Below are 17,672 nucleotides of genomic sequence, written 5' to 3' on the forward strand. Positions count from 1 at the left end.
GTTACTATAATATGACTTCATGTAGGCTATGCTTTCTAATGTTGACATCAGCTTCCAAATCCAAAACATTTTGAATATAGCAAGAAACAAAGAGTATGCAATGTAACCATCTAATTTATTTTCAAATCCTCATTCTTAAAAGTGAAATTCCATATTTTGGAAATTTTGCATGAAATCTGTCAACCACGTTGTCAAGGTCGAGGTTGCTTCACCTATCACGATGTATTCCAACCATCATGAGGCTATCTAAATGAGCATTTGTCATAACAGAACGCAAATTATTTTTAATTATTCTCATTGAATTATTATTATTATTATTATTATGTTATTATTATTGTGGTTGTTGTTGTGATGAAAAGTTAACACAAACGATATGGTGGATAAACTAATATTACATGTAAATATTTTTTTTAATTTGTTCCGCGACAAAATTTATCGTCCTCCCCGACGGGGGGTGGGGGATATGGTTCCCCGACGGGGGGATATCCTCTGGCGCCACCCCTGCTACCGCCTATCTCATGGTAGGCCCTTGCTCTTCGGCAGGCCCAGCTGGCTAGGGCCTAGGCTAGCGGCTAGGCAGGCCTATTGACTTCGCTAGGCTAGGCCTAGCCTAGCTAGAGACCCAGGGCTAGGTTGCCCAGCAGATCCATCAAATGTTACAGTAAATTTTACTTGTATTTTAACGTCCCTGTACTCTTTTTTCATAATGGTTTTTACAGAATAGGCCTAGGCCTATATGATAATGTGCTGTTTTAACATATTTTTTTTGTTTTTTGATATCCATACTTTTTGTCATCGTTTGCTGTCTTTTTATTCATTTTAAACAATTTTAATTCTTTTTAAAGTATAAACAAGCAATAGTTTACATTTTTTGGAAGTATGAATTTACTTTGACTTTGAGTGCTGGAGACCATCCTAACTTGTGGGAGGCTTGGGACCCCTGTATTCCCTGACGAGGAAGTCTGCTTCATATTTTGCCATCAGGAAACAAGAATGCATTTTTTTTTATTCCAGCATTATTAACAACAAAAATGCAAACATGTACACAACTTTATTATTACTTTTAAAAATGTTTATGAAATTACTTGAATTTATTTGGTAGGCTTAAAGCTCTCCGTCTAGTACTCCATTGAAGCCAGTTGGCATCTCAGAAACTCTTTGCCATGGCGGATAAAGACGGCGATGACCAGAAGGAGTATGGTGGATGTGAAGGCCCAGATGCAATGTATGTGAAACTCGTCTCATCTGACGGACAGGAATTCATCGTAAAAAGAGATCATGCCCTGACATCTGGAACAATCAAGGCTATGCTTAGTGGACCAGGTTAGGTTTGGTATACTGTGCTGTGCTTTCTTGGGTAGTGAAAAAAAAAACAGTGCTGTAGGCCTACTTGTTGTTTAAGATTAGAGCCAAGAATTGTAATGGTTGTTAAATGGTTCTTCCGATTTTTAGGTGGTCAGCTTTACTGTGTAAATTTGAATTCTACTGTACAGGAATCGACATGTCTGCCAGTGCAGGTGATACCTACAGTAACTACTACTGTATACTTCACAGTTCATGGGACTGGACAAAAATGAAAAGAACATATTTACTTTAGAGAACAGCATCTTAAATTCAGTTACTGTGAGGACAAATAAATTCTGAATCTTGAGCATAGTTATTGTAAGACTAGTTGGAAACAGTACGATTATGGTGTGAGTACACTATTTAACCGTAACCCTCTTAGGTCAAGCAGCATTTAAACCAAATTCAAATTTCGGATCGGATGGCTTACTGAACTGATCAGAAAATCGAATCAGTGTGTAAGAATAGGGACGCTGGCGTTCAGTGCATTGGTTTCGGTTGGGATCCAACGTGAATGCGGCTTTAGACTGTGGAAATATGTTGACAATTACAATTTTTTTTCTTTAAACACTTTAGGACAATTTGCTGAGAATGAAACCAATGAAGTAAACTTCAGGGAGATTCCGTAAGTATCGCTTGACTTGCTTCTGTGTACTTTTAAATCCTATTCTTATACTTAGTTTCATCCAAGGGGTTAGGAAAAATTGTGAGAAGAAGGATCCAGATTCTGCTAACCGTTAGCTGCCGTGTGAGAACATAGGCTACTGTATATCTCTTTTTACATTATTGGTGGCACTGAAAAGGTTCATTTGTTTTGAGTATTTTTGGGGGTTTTGATGACGTCATCGTCCGTACTTGGTGTGCATAAAACTGAGGGTTTATATAACTGAGGTACGTAAAAATGAGGATCTGCTGTATTTCCTTTTAGTTCACTGCCAGAAGTGTCCCCTTAATTAGTGTGTCCCAAAAAGGTGTTTTCCTGTAGAAGACATAATAGTGCTTTTTTAAAAATAAAATTTACGAATTTTAATGGATTTAAAGACATCCAACTAAATTTGCCTATATTGAGTATATTTACAGAAAAAATGTAACTAAGATTTGTGTTCAAACCTGTGTGATTGCACCTTGCATAGAAGTAAATTTGAACTCATGGCAAGGCAAGTGGCAGTAAGGCAAGGATGGCACTAACTACAGCCTTAACATCGGCGCTGGTTTGAGCTGCTCCTTACCCAGGGTTCGGTTAGTAGAAGAACCAAGTCTTCTCGGATAAAGACTTAAAATGGCAATTCGGTCGTTCTATTATGTGAACATGTAGCTACTAAATAAGTACCTCTTTACCACGCCCATACACAATTCAGCACAATGATTATTCTCTTACCTTAACCATAGCTTTAATGCGGAGTCATATTTTTTAGTGATAATGCTATGTGTTGAGTATATGGATGGCAGTACATTGAATACTTTCCACTAGGATTGTCAACTTTATATGTGGCAAAGACAAGCCAAACCAGTCACTCGTCGCAAATCCTATTTCGGAGATAATTTTGGAAATCTATTTTATTCCACTAAACTAACCTTTATATTTATACATGCTATGCTGTTATTTCCCCATTTTCCATATTAAAACAAACATTTTTAATGGTTTGGTGATAGTTTCTGCCTAAGAAATGCCTGAAATTGTAAACTTTGAAGGCTGATTTTTTAAATAATGTTCTTTAAACAGCCTTATACAGTATGTTTAAACTCCTGTAACTTCATAACGAAATGTCAGATTTAAATGATTCTTTTACCATTTTATAGCTTTCATTTTACTGTTTAACCCTGTATTATTAACTAAAAATTGATTTTGTGATGAGTGACTGGTTTGGCTGTGCCACATGTATTGTTTTTCTTGCTCCTAATTTTTATGTATTGTTTTCTTCTTTTCAAGGTCGCATGTTCTTTGTAAAGTTTGCATGTATTTTACGTACAAAGTGAGATACACCAACAGCTCTACAGAAATCCCAGAGTTCCCAATCGCACCAGAGATCGCCCTTGAGCTGTTGATGGCAGCTAATTTCTTGGATTGCTAAGCTTGTAGAAACCTTTATTTTTTTTCTTTTTTCCATGTTAACTTTTCTAAGTTAGCAATACTGTCATATGTGGGGTGGGGGTGTGTTATTTTGAGGTGTAAGTGCTAATCAAAGTTTAATTCCTACGAGTGTTTTACTGTGGTGGTCTAGATGAGATTATTATATGTATTGTAGGCAGGCTAAAATTTAAATTGTGCCGTTATAATTTATGTAACTAATGTAGCTTTGGTTTTGGTGTTCCTTAAAAGAACATCTTAGCAGGGAATACTAAAATATTTCAATCTGTATTGTCAACTTATTTTCAATGTAGACTGTGCTGAGTGCAGTCTTTTTTCGAGAAAAAGTTGAAATGCTTCTCAAATGTTAAAATGTTTTTTAAAGCATGGGAGTATATTTACTGTACTTTTTTTACAGTAACTGTAATGAATTGATCCTGAAAACATTTTTCTGTCAATATTGCTATCGTGAATACCGTACATATGGTCTGCTTTTATCGTCTGACCCTACAGCTACATAAAATATGTAAATATTCAAGATATATTTAATAATATCAATAAATTGGTTACAAAAGTGGCAATGCTGGAGAAGGTTGTAGTATAAAGTTCATTGCAGATTGTACAGTATTCATTTTCAGTGATCTTTTATATGTATGCTACAGTAATCTAGGAATATACATGTTTATGTTATCGCTACAATGCAGCAATTTAATCATTTTTAAGGGATGACCACCTCCTCATAAACTAAAGAAGTATAGTCCAAATTATGTACCAAATGTGCTAGTTTTAAGGTACACTGTACATGTACACATGGTGTTTCAATTAACTTGTACCATGAAATATTTTTGTTACCATATTTACAATTATTTATACTCTTGTTTTCAATTATTTCAAATATAGCTTTAGTACAATTTATGTGGTTTAAGTTATTTTTTCAAAAGGGCAAAATATATAAATTTTTAATTTAGTTTTGATTACTTAGTGTTGGCACTTGATGCAAATTCCAAAGTGTGTCTACCTTTTTGTCTATCCTTTAATGACAGAAATGATGCTATTCATCTTTGCAGTTCTTAACTATTGTACTAATGCAAATATAGTTCTACCATTTTGTAAAGAATGTATGTATTACAGTACATTCTAGCATCTAACTAATGTACAATTTTCAGTCTACTTGGTAGTATGCGATATCCCTTAATATAAATTGAATTTGAGGGTAATATTAAATTCAAGTCTGTACTGTAATTGTAGCAGTGAAGTAGTAGTGGGCAAGTTGTTAGTTCCCAAGATTGCAAATAAAAACGATGAATTAATGTAAAAACATCTCAATCTTTTATTTCTTTTAGCTTCATAAAGTAGGTTCAGAATAAACTTTTTAAAATTTCTTGCATTGAATCTGGTTTTACTACTTTAGGAAAGTTAATTTCCATTTCTGTTTGTATTATTTAAAACTTCAAATAAACACTATACAGTACCTCTAATTTATATGCAGTTTCCATTTTAATCAAACCATAAACAATTGTAAAAGACCAACAAGGCTAATAAACAGTCAGGACAGTGGTGCCTATACAAGAAAGGCGTTAATCTGATCATTTACAGTATCTGCATCTTCTACAGTATACCTTACTTGAACAAATTAAAAAAAAAAAAAACATTGGTCAAAGAAAAAAAAAATTTCCTTTCATTTTCGCAAAGCAGCTCCTAAATTTGCAAGTCTGTCGGCTTCTTCATTTCCTTGAATGCCCTTATGGCCAGGAACATGTCTCTGTAAATAGATTTAGAAATGATATATTATATATCAGCAGTTATACATAATGAATTATGCATGCATAATGAATAATGATTGTGCATGCAGCGTAGTAGTAACAAAGATAGTGGAGGCAATGAAAATGATAAAAAATTATCCTATAGCTTCTTGTTTTGCTGATGACTTGTGTTGGAGATATGAACAGCAAAATGAGTGCAGGATAATGAATATGAAATGATGGTTTTTACAAAATCTGCGGTGGCTTAAGCTTGTGTGTTCATGTTTATATGCCTATTGTCTATTGCCTCAGACAGTTCACAATTGCCACACAGAAATAAAAGTAATTATGTCTATGAATGTTTTAACTACTGAAGTTTGTCGCCATGATATATAACTTTTCAAGGTCGAAAAATTTTGAATTACCTACCAGAAGATCTGATGAAACTTTCAAATACGAATACAGTAATTTTAAATATCAATTACATTTATACCTTGTCTCAGCTATAAATTGATTTTTTTTTAATGTTTATATTGTCAATAATATATACATAGAAAAGAACAATATTCAATTTTACACTAAATAATAAATTTATTTGAATTGAATGTAAAATAACTAACCCATGTAACATTAATGTCCTGCCTTGCTTCATCCAAGTCCTCAATTAAATCTCTGTTTACAACATTGCCATTTTTACTTGTTTTCCATCCATTTTCTTTCCATTTATCTATCCAATCTGTAACACCTAATTCAAAAAAATATATATGATGAATGTAGGAATAACATACAATTCAAATATGCTACATTATACTTACTTTCTTATTCTAGCAATAACATAATAAGTACAGTAATGTTATAATATATGATATGGAAAATAAAAATATATCATATCAATAAAAATATAAAATCCATATTTATATACTGTTGTTTCTCAGGTATAATAAGCCCAAGTTATAGGTGGGTTGTATCCAAGAAACTTCTGTATATTCATAACATGCCTGTGCATATTGCACTGATTATCAAAATGTGCTTCACATTTACAGAAGGAAGTGGCTAGTCTCCTTTGCACAGAACACAAGGGCTGTGGCATTAGCCTGGACTCTACTACTCCTTGCCAATGCTGTTGTAGACAGACAAGAGTAGCCGGTACCGGTCTACCGGGTAGCTCAGACGTGAAGAGACCCTTAGCGAGTTACTATAAAACCTGTATCCCACACCTTAAGCACTATGAGACCATTTCGTTATAAAGCGCTACATAAATCTAATTCCATTACATCATATTACATTTCTACCTTTAAAGAGAAACAAAAAACGATCACATAAAAATTAAAACAAATTATGTATAACATCTCTAGATTCTAGAACAGTGAGTCTTACATTTGATTGTGTATATGCTGTCAGTTTTGAGTTCAATATCATTTAAATCATTTTCCTTAGCAACCTCAATTGCTCGAACTGCAGCCTGTAAAGAAAAAACGAACCATTGTTTATCTGGATGTGAAATAGAAAAGCGGACACACCAATCTACTGAATACAGCGTACGGATGCACCATGTCAACAATGCCCAGTGGCAAAACATCTACTCTATACACTGGGAGACAATCACTTGCCCTTTTGTACTTTCATTTAATAAATATTATGCTTATGGCTTCTAACTTATTTTTTATTTGTTAAGATTACAAAAAACACCACCTGATTTTAGGAATGTTATTTTGCTCACTGACAGGAGTTCCAACTCTGCCTTTGTGCTTTCATCCAAGAAATATATTTTGGTTTTTACAATTAAGATTTTCCAATGACCCAGCCAGGCCGAGGAAAAATTGGGGGAGGGGGAAATATAAAAAAAAAAAAACCTCAGGGGGTTAAACAAAATCACAAACAACAAAATATTTTAACTTCACTACACTGTAATTAATACAGTACAATAGGAGGAACTGGAACAGATTCAACCTACCCTAGTCTAAGTATATGGGCCTGTATTATTATAATTATTAGGCTAGTCCTAACCGTCTACTATTACAGCACTAGCTTAGGCCTAGCCTTGGCATGACTTTTTTATGGTTGGTTGTTGGTAAGTACTACTGTACCACCACCACTCCAGCCAGTCGAGGCAAATTACTACAGTACCTGTCTCTTATACACATCTAGATGTGTATAAGAGACAGAACATCTACTGTATACACTGGGAGACAATCACTTGCCCTTTTGCACTTTCATTTAATAAATATTATGCTTATGGCTTCTAACTTATTTTTATTTGTTAAGATTACAAAAAACACCACCTGATTTTAGGAATGTTATTTTGCTCACTGACATGAGTTCCAACTCTGCCTTTGTGCTTTCATCCAAGAAATATATTTTGGTTTTTACAATTAAGATTTTCCAGGGTTTATTTGTTTTAATACTCGGGAAATTAAATTTTAATGATGTACTGTATCTATGTATTGACATAACTTCAATTCTGCTCTCTGATTGGTCTGATGCCCATGCAATTTCTCACTAACATTCCAGGGATGATCTGGCCCCCAGTATACCCCAATTCCAGCCCGTGCGCCACTTCTTCCATTGGATGTGCAGCATCCATCAGTGTAGACTACTCTTGGTTCTACAGAGTACAAAAAAATAAACAATCTATTAACATGTTATATTTAATGTACTACCTAAAATACAAGCCTATTGTAAATCACTCTTAATTGCAATTTGTATCCTTGGACTGTATAGTCAAAGTGATAGATATATTTATCTACTGTAATTTGCCTTCTTGGAATAACAGGTTGGCAAACTACTATAAACTTTTGAGTACAGTAATAGTATGATATTTAGGCCTTCAATGAACAAAATTTGTTAAAATTATTATTTTAGTTATTATTATGAATAATATTTTATTTTTATTATTATTAATATTTTTATTATATTTTTTAGTTTATTTTTATCATCATTATCATGATGATTATTTTTTTATTGTTATTAAATTATCACCTTACATTATAACTTTAATGAAATATCTCATTCTTACTTTCATAAGATGAAGTGTTATAATTTGAGGCATAACTGTTACCACCATAACCATTTTTTACTCGAATCTTTTTATATGGAGCATCGTATTCTATAAAAAAAAAACAAACAACAAAACAAAAATGAGTAAAGCAAATACTTTTGAGTGTAAATCAATTACAATCTCATTGTTTAAAAAATATGATATTGCATTGCATTTAATTGAACATAATCACCTGTGTTACTGTATGTTGGTCGCTTCTTACTGGCTGTAGCCCCTATAAAATTTGTAGCATCTTCTTGAGTTGAAAACTTCTTAAATTGAGCTCCTTGGAATCTGTGAACTTGAGCCTTGCATTCATCCCTAATAAAAATAAACAACGGAAACACATGAATTTTGATACAATTTTGATAATCAACAGTGCAGAATACAATAAAATTATATACAGTAATTGAGGATAGGATGAGACGACCGTAGGATAATTAACGTTGAACAGTCCAGGGTGAACCCATACTGTAAAGTTATTTAATTGTGCAGACAATACCTGCTCAAATTTGTGCGGAAAATTGCCAGGAAAAGACAAGCACAGAATCGCAAATACTGTACTGCATATTTTGTTTATATATGGATTACTACTACTAGGCCTAATATTTGAGAGGACAATATTGCCCATGCAGGCTTTTACTTTATACAGTTTGGGGAGAATGACCCATGGTGAAAGGGGAAAGAGAAATGACCCAGGCCAAGGAAAAATTGGGGGGGAGGGGGAGAGGGAATATAAAAAACCTCAGGGGGTTAAACAAAATCACCGGGTGGGGTAGGAAAAGTTTCAAGGCCTACCTAGGTAGGGGTAGGCCCTATTTGTGTACTGTTTATTTCAACTTCACTACACTGTACAGACAGTACAATAAATAGAAAGAACTGGAACTGATTCAACCTAACTAGTCTAAGTATATGGGCCTGTATTATTATAATTATTAGGCTAGTCCTAACCGTCTACTATTATTACAGCACTAGCTTAGGCCTAGCCTTTTTTTTATGGTTGGTTGGTTGGTTGTTGGTAAGTACTACTGTACCACCACCACTCCAGCCAGTCAAGGAAAATTACTTTAATATTTTGGTTTTTTTTCGAGGGGCCTATAAGCATCGTTTTACTTGGCCTCTATACCCAGGAGGATCAGACTGTAGAAGACTCTCTTGGAATACAAGTAAACAATAAGTACTTTACTGACTACTGTACCTACCATGTTTTGAAAATCCCAACATTCCGTCCCTTACGCACTGCATAGTACATGTCTTTGCTTCTAAATGAGTACTGCAACAAAAAATGCAAATTTCGGATTAGTAACATTTAAAATACCATCTGCATGTTAAATAATTGCCATTATTTTCTGTTAATTTACGATGTTAATTAACATAAATAGCACTCATTCTTTTCATTCGGAGATTGATCCCATAGAGATACACAATAGCAGCCGGATTCGATTTAATCAATCGACCTTTCAACTTCGATAGCAAGCAACACTGTCTTTAATTTAATACATTTCTTGATATTTGTTGTTTTTAAGTAAAAATCGGTATTTATATAGAAAATTATTATCTGAAGTTATTATTGTTTTTAATTTTTGTGATATAAATAATTACACTGCAAATAAAACAGAACAAGTAAATACATATAAATCCATGATTTCTCTAGCGGTCAGAGGTCGGCCTCTTTGGCCTAATCAAATTGTAAGGAATAGTAGATGTTTTTCTAGTCCTGAAATTCCACTTACATTTACATAGGTTATACATCAAAATACAAAATAAAACAATTTTTCGATTTTAAAGTATCCACTCTTGCTATTTTCGTAGGACTTAAGACTCGATGGCTTGACGAAATTGTGTAATTTTAAAGATAATTACAAGTATACAACGCTGGGTTTCTTATTCATTTATTTAGGCCTATCCCTAGCATAGGCCTAGTCCTCATTTATTTTGCAGCTCTGTCAAACCTCATCGTGTAATACTAGCTGTCTTTAATTTGCACGCATTACTCATACTGTGTGTGCAGTGTCAAATTCTTCTTAATAATAGTCTACGTCTGCAGATTTATTGATGATAGGCCGCCTCTACCTAGGCCTAGCTCGCCTCTACCTAGGCCTAGCTCCTAGCTAGGTACCTAAGGCCAGGGGGCCACCGAGGTCTTCCGGTCGGGGTCGAGGGGCCGAAGGGCCCTGGACGCTTTGGCTTAAATGGCATATCTAATCGATATTTGTGAGTTTATAATGATCTCAGATACAGTAGTTATTGAAAGACAGTTCAAGATAATGAAAGGCATCTTCCCTTATGAAAATTCATTACAAATTGAAAAAGAAACAAAATTTACTCAAATTTTTAGGATAAGCGCAAGTTTTGCCGGTATTTGCATACAATGGTATTCGTAAGATTTGATTGGAATGCGCATGACTTACAGCAAATGCGTACGGGTTGACAGGTCTGTAAACAGAGCTATGTTTAGTAGTAGTTTTATTGTATCCCCAATTAAAGCTTGCAATTAAAATATGGGGCCAGACGCCTTCTAGTTCTTGCTGTGTCCCCCACACAAATATTAAATGCAATATTTACTTCTTTACATTACACATTGTACATGGTGCATTTTTGTTGCTGCCATAAGGTACTCACAAATAACCTAGGCCAGATGTTAAGAAAGCAGCTCTAAAAATGTTAATGTAGGATAAGTTTGCTGTGTTGCTAAATTATTTCTAGTCATGGTAATACTGTATGGTGTTTCTGCACTTTTGTTGACATTAATGGAGTTACCTTCGTTCGTTATTTTTGCATGTTTAGCATTCTCAGACCATGATCTGCTGTGTGTACCCCCTATGTTTAACAAATCTTGCATCTTTTTATGAAATACGTTTGTAACATGCACTTGTATTATAGGGCATATCATATACTGTATCTATACTCTAAGTATATAATTTAGGCATTGGATACATCAAAAAATAACTAGAATTTGAAAATTAAAAAAAAAATATTTGTGCAGAATGTAAATATTGCATGATACAGCATTGGTTTTATATTAAGATATAAGCCAAGGTCAAAGTTTGTCATGAATTTGTAATGTCTGCATTTGAAAGGCGGTACTTCTCTTGAGGCTTCGACCTGACGATTCTGATTGAAAATGTTGTGTTCATTGCCTGTGACTCAGGCTTTTCTTTTATAAAGTTTTATACATTAGTTTTCTATTTTTTTTAACTTTTTATTTACATTTTTGTCATCCACTCATATTGACTGGCATTGTCAAATATGCTGAATTGTAATTATAAGCGTTATATTTTTTATAGAGAAAATTGTTGTACTCTGTCCCAACAAAATAGAATGAATTGCTACATCAATAATTATTCTGTATTACCGTTGTTTTTGTATTGCAGACAAAATGGCCGTGTTCAAGGCGAAGATCATGAAGCCGGAAGGCGAGCATGCTGATGAGTTTGAACTTTCCATTTCCCAGGTTTGTAAAAAATATGCTGAAAAATTATCAGTGATTATTAATATATTATTTAATGAGTAACTTATTTATATTTTTTTTCATTTGGCTTTATAAATTACAGAATTATTAGTATTTACAAGCTCAAGTAAATTTGTAATAATTTATGATTTTGATTTTGAAGTTTCTTTTGTATATTTTAAACTGTTGTATTTAAAGTGTTTTAATGCTTTAACCTAGTGTTTCAATTTGAAGGCAAGTGTATAGTCTTGGGATAATAGAAAACATTAATATGTAATATTTGGTTTTATTTCTTGTTTGTAGGCTCTTCTTGAGCTTGAAATGAACTCTGACCTGAAGAGTCAGTTGAGGGAGCTGTTTATATCGGGAGCAAAGGAGCTTGATGTTGGCAACAGAAAAGCAATCATCATCTTTGTTCCAGTACCACAGCTGCGAGCATTCCAAAAGGTTCAAACTAGGCTTGTGCGGGAATTGGAGAAGAAATTTAGTGGCAAACATGTAGTGTTTATTGCTCAGGTTAGTCCAGGCATAGATGTAGATATAGGCTTATTTCTTTGTTTTCGAGAATGATGTGTTTTTTGCCTTGTAAATTTCTTATTAAACCAGTACAGTTGAATTAGAAGATGAGTCATTCTGCTCCAAACATCATATTAAATAACTCGGAACCACCATCTCCGATGACTATAAATGGTATACACCGATTCTCATTTTAGACTAACAGGTGCTTAAAACTGCTAAAAATAACTCTCCCCTAAATATCTTGTCGACTTTACAAATAACAGATCCAACCTACTATCGGATACTTTTGCTGTAAAAAAAAAATACAATTCTAATGATGATTTATCAAAAGTGTTATCACATACCATTTATCAGAATAAATAGGCCAACATGTACTCTATCTACAATCTATAGATTTTGATAAAATGTTTATACATTTTTTCGTTAAAAATGGATTTATTTTTACTTTTATCTCTCTGAGAACTCATTTCCAGATTTTTTAGCCTGTGTATGAGATGCTTTGTTGAGATGTATTCCCTTTTGGGAATATACAAACCATCTTTGTTTCTAGTTTTGTGACTAAATTTGAACTCTATTAATTTAAGTGAATCAAAAAGAATTGGAATATACTTGACTGAAATCCTCCCCTAGGTACTTTTACTTACTCACTTAGTGACTTCTCTCTCAGTAGCCTGTTCAAAATCACCCAAATCCTTGAATACCCACTGCAATCTTAAGTCTTTCTCAGTGCCGTTCTTGCTTCTTCTGTCTTCTGTTTTGAAGTTTTTCTTTCCTTCCCATCCCAGCTCGAACAACCCATTTCAAATCTTACCTTGCACTCCATCTATCCTACAACTACAATCTAAACCCTACTGAAGCCCTTTATCACTAGTGATTACACTATAGCTTATGCAAACATTATCTAGTTGGCAAGATGTAAGTAAATACTGTACTGGTGGTAAAATTAATGAACTTGTGCTGTGTACAATAGCATGTTCTTTTTTATTTTATTCGTACCCAACATTGCATAGGAACTGCATTTTCTCTGCCTTTTATCAAAATTTATGAATAACAAATGAACAGCGATAGAATTGTTTTATAAATCAAGAAAAATGTTCTGAGTAACAATATTTCCCTTGTGTATTTCTATTTGATTTTACAGAGGAGAATTCTACCAAAACCGACAAGAAAGTCAAGAAATAAAGGAAAGCAGAAGCGTCCACGAAGCAGAACTTTAACAGCTGTTCATGAAAACATCTTGGAAGATTTAGTTTTCCCTTCGGAGATTGTTGGAAAGAGGATGCGAGTAAAGCTGGATGGCTCTAGGATAGTCAAAGTTCATCTTGATAAAGCCCAGCAGACAACTGTTGAACACAAGGTGAGAATTGAGATTTGTTTGTCATTGTTATTATTCGCTGTTGAAACATTTCCTGGGAATAGCAAAACCTGAGGGAAATACAAATATATTTTGTTAGGATATGTTATACAGTGGCCAGATTCATAAGACTCTTGTGTATAAAGCTTTGTCTACACTATCAAAAAAATTCAACTCTTATATTCCATCACACTTTATGTGACACTTTTTTGATACCTTTTGCTCAAGCCTGGCCTACACAAAATCTTAAGAAAATCTAAAGCCGACAGGTTTTCTTTTTTTGCACATATTTTAAAAGCTACTTTCCAGGATTTAATAAATATTTAACTTTGTGGTTATCTTTTTAATTTTCAACTAAAATGCATATTAACTATAGAAGTAGCCTGAGGCCTATAGAATAGGAATTTAAATGACTATCCTAATTTCCTAATGTCACTGTGCATTTTTGGACTTATGCACCATGTGCTGCGAATTGCTCGACAGTATATGCGAGTTCTCACCATTAAAAGAGACCCATCATTAGTGAAATAATATTGAGATATTCACCAAAATAGGTCAGTGTCTGAATTTTTACATAATTTAATGTTTTTGAATAACTTGATACTTATATTTTATGATTGTATACTTTTCAAGTAAATTTACTTACTAAAACAGCGTTCTCTATGCATATTCTGTATTTCTAATCCTATTATTTGTACAGGTTAGTTTACCTTAGAGGCCGATTTTCTCAAAAAGTGGTTATCATACACCTAAACTTTAAATGCTCACATCTCTGGATCTACTTATCCTAGTTAAAGCCTTTAAAAGACCAAATTGAACTATAAACTCAATTTCCTAACCATGAGACTCATTTTGTGGTGAGACCTCACATGTATGTGCATGATGAAACAGCATATTTGTTTTTTCATCAGATAGCATGTTGTATGTGTTACAGTATTCTAAATACAATTTATCTAAGCCTCATAAAATGCCTTAGATTGTAGATGAGCACTTTGCTAATTACTGAGTAAACTAGGTATTATGGTTTTTAAACCAATTACTGTAGCTTATATTCTTTTGCTTCACAACAATATTATCTAAAAATTATACAAATTTATAATTGGTATGCTATTTTTTTTTTTATTGTAGCTTGACACCTACTCAGCCGTCTACAAGAAACTGACGGGAAAAGAAGTTCACTTCCAGTTTCCTGACTACATCCTATAAACGTAAATTGATCACAAAAGTTAAAAACACAAGTCGCAAATGGAATGGTCGATGAATGAGAAAATGTCGTAATAAAAAAATTGTAAAATACCTACCACATGAGTATGTTTTTTTTTTGTTTTCCAACATGAACAATTTTGCTTTTGTTTATTCGCATTAAAATTCTCTAGCCAGGAAAACTCTGGCCACACCCTATATCTTAAGTTGCCAGTGACAAGCTACTGTGTATCGATTTGCTTAAAGAGTCGCTATGTGAAAGTTAATTTTCATATGTGGCCCTTGTTAGCCGCTTGCTATACCACAACACATATACAGTACTTGATATTGCAGTACAGTACATTGTATTCACCTATAAACAGGTAAAAAGAAGTCAATATAAATCCCATCGTGCATCACTTAAGGATTTAGAATTATGTGTTAATTTTTGTTTTGCACCTTGATTTTGTAGGAGCAAATCCCATGCTTAACATGTACATTGTATACCGTACTCGTGCGAATAATGTAATGTAGTGGGATTGACTATAGCGCATTACACCGAAGTCTCAATGCGCTAAAATAAAATAAGAAAAAAAGAAATTCCAACTAAAGATTCTATGCTAACCAACTAAGGAAAGGAATCGAAATGAATAAGCGCCCCTCTTGAAAAGGTGCGCGAAAAATTTCCTTAAGCGCTCCGTTTGAATAAGCGCCCATTCTAATTTGAATAAGCGCCCCTTAATAATTTCATGTGATTTTTTTTTAGCAACCAATAATCCAATCAATCCTGGGACTGGTTGTTGGCATGATTTGAGCTGCAGGAATCACATTCTTCTTAGGTCAATAATAAAAATGAGGATATTTCACTTGGACAGATGAGAGCTTCCTGGACAGACAGTATATTTCCACAATCTTTCTCTTTTTCTTCAATTTTTCCACATTCTTCTTAGGTCAATAATAAAAATGAGGATATTTCACTTGGACAGATGAGAGCTTCCTGGACAGACAGTATATTTCCACAATCTTTCTCTTTTTCTTCAATTTTTCCCTTTTTCTTACTTTCCAAAAGGGGGTACGAGACCAGCCCGGCTCCCTCTAAATCCGCCCCTGCCAGGGGTGGATCCAGGAATTTTAAAGAGAGGGGGCCCAGGGAGGGACTTTGACAGATTTTATACCATAATTCTTATATCGTGTAAAAATTTGATGTTAATGAGCGACACTTGCTGTGAAAATATAGTACTGTACTGAATTGACAAAGTTAATTTTTCTTGCTGGACCAAGCTCTAGTTTTGCTAAAATAATTACTATCCCTTTTACAGTATATCAGCTATTGAATATTGGTCTAGTTTTAATGTAATTTTTGCTAGCCCAGCCCTAAAATACTTAAGTCCCAGACCCAGGACCACCATCTTTTTACAGCACTGAACTCCGCAGTTTCTGTGTATATATTTGGCGGACCCCACAATTTGTAAGCAAATCCCTCAACGTAATTCCCTCCACCATTAGTCCTGGATTCAAATATGATTATTCGATTACCAGAGGTCCCAATACAAGTTAATGGAGTGAAATTTATGGGTAATTTGTCATTTATTGAAGTACGTGTAATTTATGTATACTGATTTTGGTTTATTAATAATATTATGCATATGACATGTTAATTCAACGTGTGTCATGCCATTACCAAAAGCCATTACAAATACTGTATGGCGCAGAACGCCGTGGCTAGAGATATGTAATTATGTCACAGAAAAGTTAAATGAACTATCTATAAATAAAGCTACTGGCTGTGACAATATTCCCTGTAAACTCCTAAAACTAGCTGCACCCATAATTGCCCCCATTATAACACACCTTGTTAATTACTCGTTTACAACTTGCAAATTTCCAACAAATTGGAAACAAGCTAATGTACTACCCATTTTTAAGGCTGGTGATCGTAGCAACCCAGATAATTACCGTCCAATTTCTGTACTAAACGTAATTTCTAAGATAGTTGAACGAGCTGTTTTTGATCAATTATATGACTATCTAAATAATAACGGTCTTTTAAATAATAACCAATCAGGCTTCCGTCCGAATTACTCCACAACTACAGCACTTGTAAATATTACAGAAAAATGGTTTGATGAAATTGACAATGGTAACTTAATTGGATTATGCATGCTCGACCTGAAAAAAGCGTTCGACACTGTGGATTATAACATACTCTTTAATAAACTAAAAATGTACGGATGTAGTAAATATTGTATTAGCTGGTTTAAAAGCTATCTAACTGATCGTACTCAAACTACTTGTATTAATGGTATAAAATCAGAAACTTTAAATATTAAGTGTGGAATACCTCAGGGATCTATTATTGGACCACTTGCTTTTTTAATTTACATCAATGATTTACCAAATTGTATCTCTCATTGTAATATAAGTCTCTATGCTGATGACACTGCCATTTACTATGCCTCTAAATCTGCAAATAATATTGTGCAATGTTTAAATAACGATTTATCAAATATTAACTGTCTCGAAAGCAATAAACTAAGTGGTATATATATGTTAAAAAAGGCAAAACCATTCATTCCTCAATACACTCTTTTAAATGTATACAATAGCATAGTTCTTCCTCACCTCCAGTATTGTAATGTTGTATGGTCTAATTGTGGAGTAACAAAAGCCAAACGTTTACAAATAATCCAAAATAGAGCAGGAAAAATAATTTGTGGGGCATCTTGGGATACATCCAGCATAGAAGTCAGAAACCAACTTAAATGGAAAACACTTTTAGATATGCAAGCTTTAAATCGCAATATATTTGTATATAAAATTCTTTATCATTTGTCACCAGCCTATCTTTTGAATATGTTTAATTATAATATAAATAATTACAACTTAAGACATAACCAGAAAAATGTTGTTCTGCCATTACCAAAGACTGAATATAAAAAACGTAGTCTTTCCTATAAAGGGGCATTGGAATGGAA

The 17,672-nt window shown here is 33.7% G+C and overlaps 3 protein-coding genes across 3 annotated transcripts in view; 2 read left to right on the forward strand and 1 right to left on the reverse strand.

Moving 5' to 3' along the window:
- The window catches only part of LOC117108512 (elongin-C), a 5,212-nt gene extending 482 nt beyond the window's left edge, over positions 1–4,730 (forward strand). The window contains exons 2-4 of the mRNA XM_033250531.1: positions 1,103–1,323; positions 1,921–1,969; positions 3,275–4,730. Coding sequence (XP_033106422.1) covers positions 1,164–1,323; positions 1,921–1,969; positions 3,275–3,416 — 351 coding nt within the window. The 5' untranslated portion in view covers positions 1,103–1,163 and the 3' untranslated portion in view covers positions 3,417–4,730. The remainder of the gene's footprint in view (positions 1–1,102; positions 1,324–1,920; positions 1,970–3,274) is intronic.
- Positions 4,731–4,890: 160 nt separating this feature from the next.
- LOC117108509 (ribonuclease H1-like) lies at positions 4,891–9,636 on the reverse strand. The gene is made up of 7 exons (XM_033250529.1): positions 9,394–9,636; positions 8,385–8,512; positions 8,171–8,260; positions 7,608–7,759; positions 6,532–6,616; positions 5,775–5,899; positions 4,891–5,174 (listed from the first exon to the last, which is right to left on the reverse strand). The coding sequence occupies exons 1-7, from the start codon at positions 9,498–9,500 to the stop codon at positions 5,091–5,093; spliced, it is 771 nt and encodes a 256-aa protein (XP_033106420.1). The 5' UTR covers positions 9,501–9,636; the 3' UTR covers positions 4,891–5,090.
- Positions 9,637–9,859: 223 nt separating this feature from the next.
- On the forward strand, positions 9,860–14,815 carry LOC117108510 (40S ribosomal protein S7-like). Its single transcript, XM_033250530.1, has 5 exons — positions 9,860–9,880; positions 11,566–11,645; positions 11,946–12,158; positions 13,303–13,518; positions 14,644–14,815. The coding sequence occupies exons 2-5, from the start codon at positions 11,571–11,573 to the stop codon at positions 14,719–14,721; spliced, it is 582 nt and encodes a 193-aa protein (XP_033106421.1). The 5' UTR covers positions 9,860–9,880; positions 11,566–11,570; the 3' UTR covers positions 14,722–14,815.
- The last annotated feature ends 2,857 nt before the right edge of the window (positions 14,816–17,672 follow it).

The sequence above is a fragment of the Anneissia japonica genome, unplaced genomic scaffold (genome assembly GCF_011630105.1).
Source record: "Anneissia japonica isolate Jap-2015-1 unplaced genomic scaffold, ASM1163010v1 scaffold287819_len434453_cov191, whole genome shotgun sequence".
Lineage (NCBI taxonomy): Eukaryota > Metazoa > Echinodermata > Crinoidea > Comatulida > Comatulidae > Anneissia > Anneissia japonica.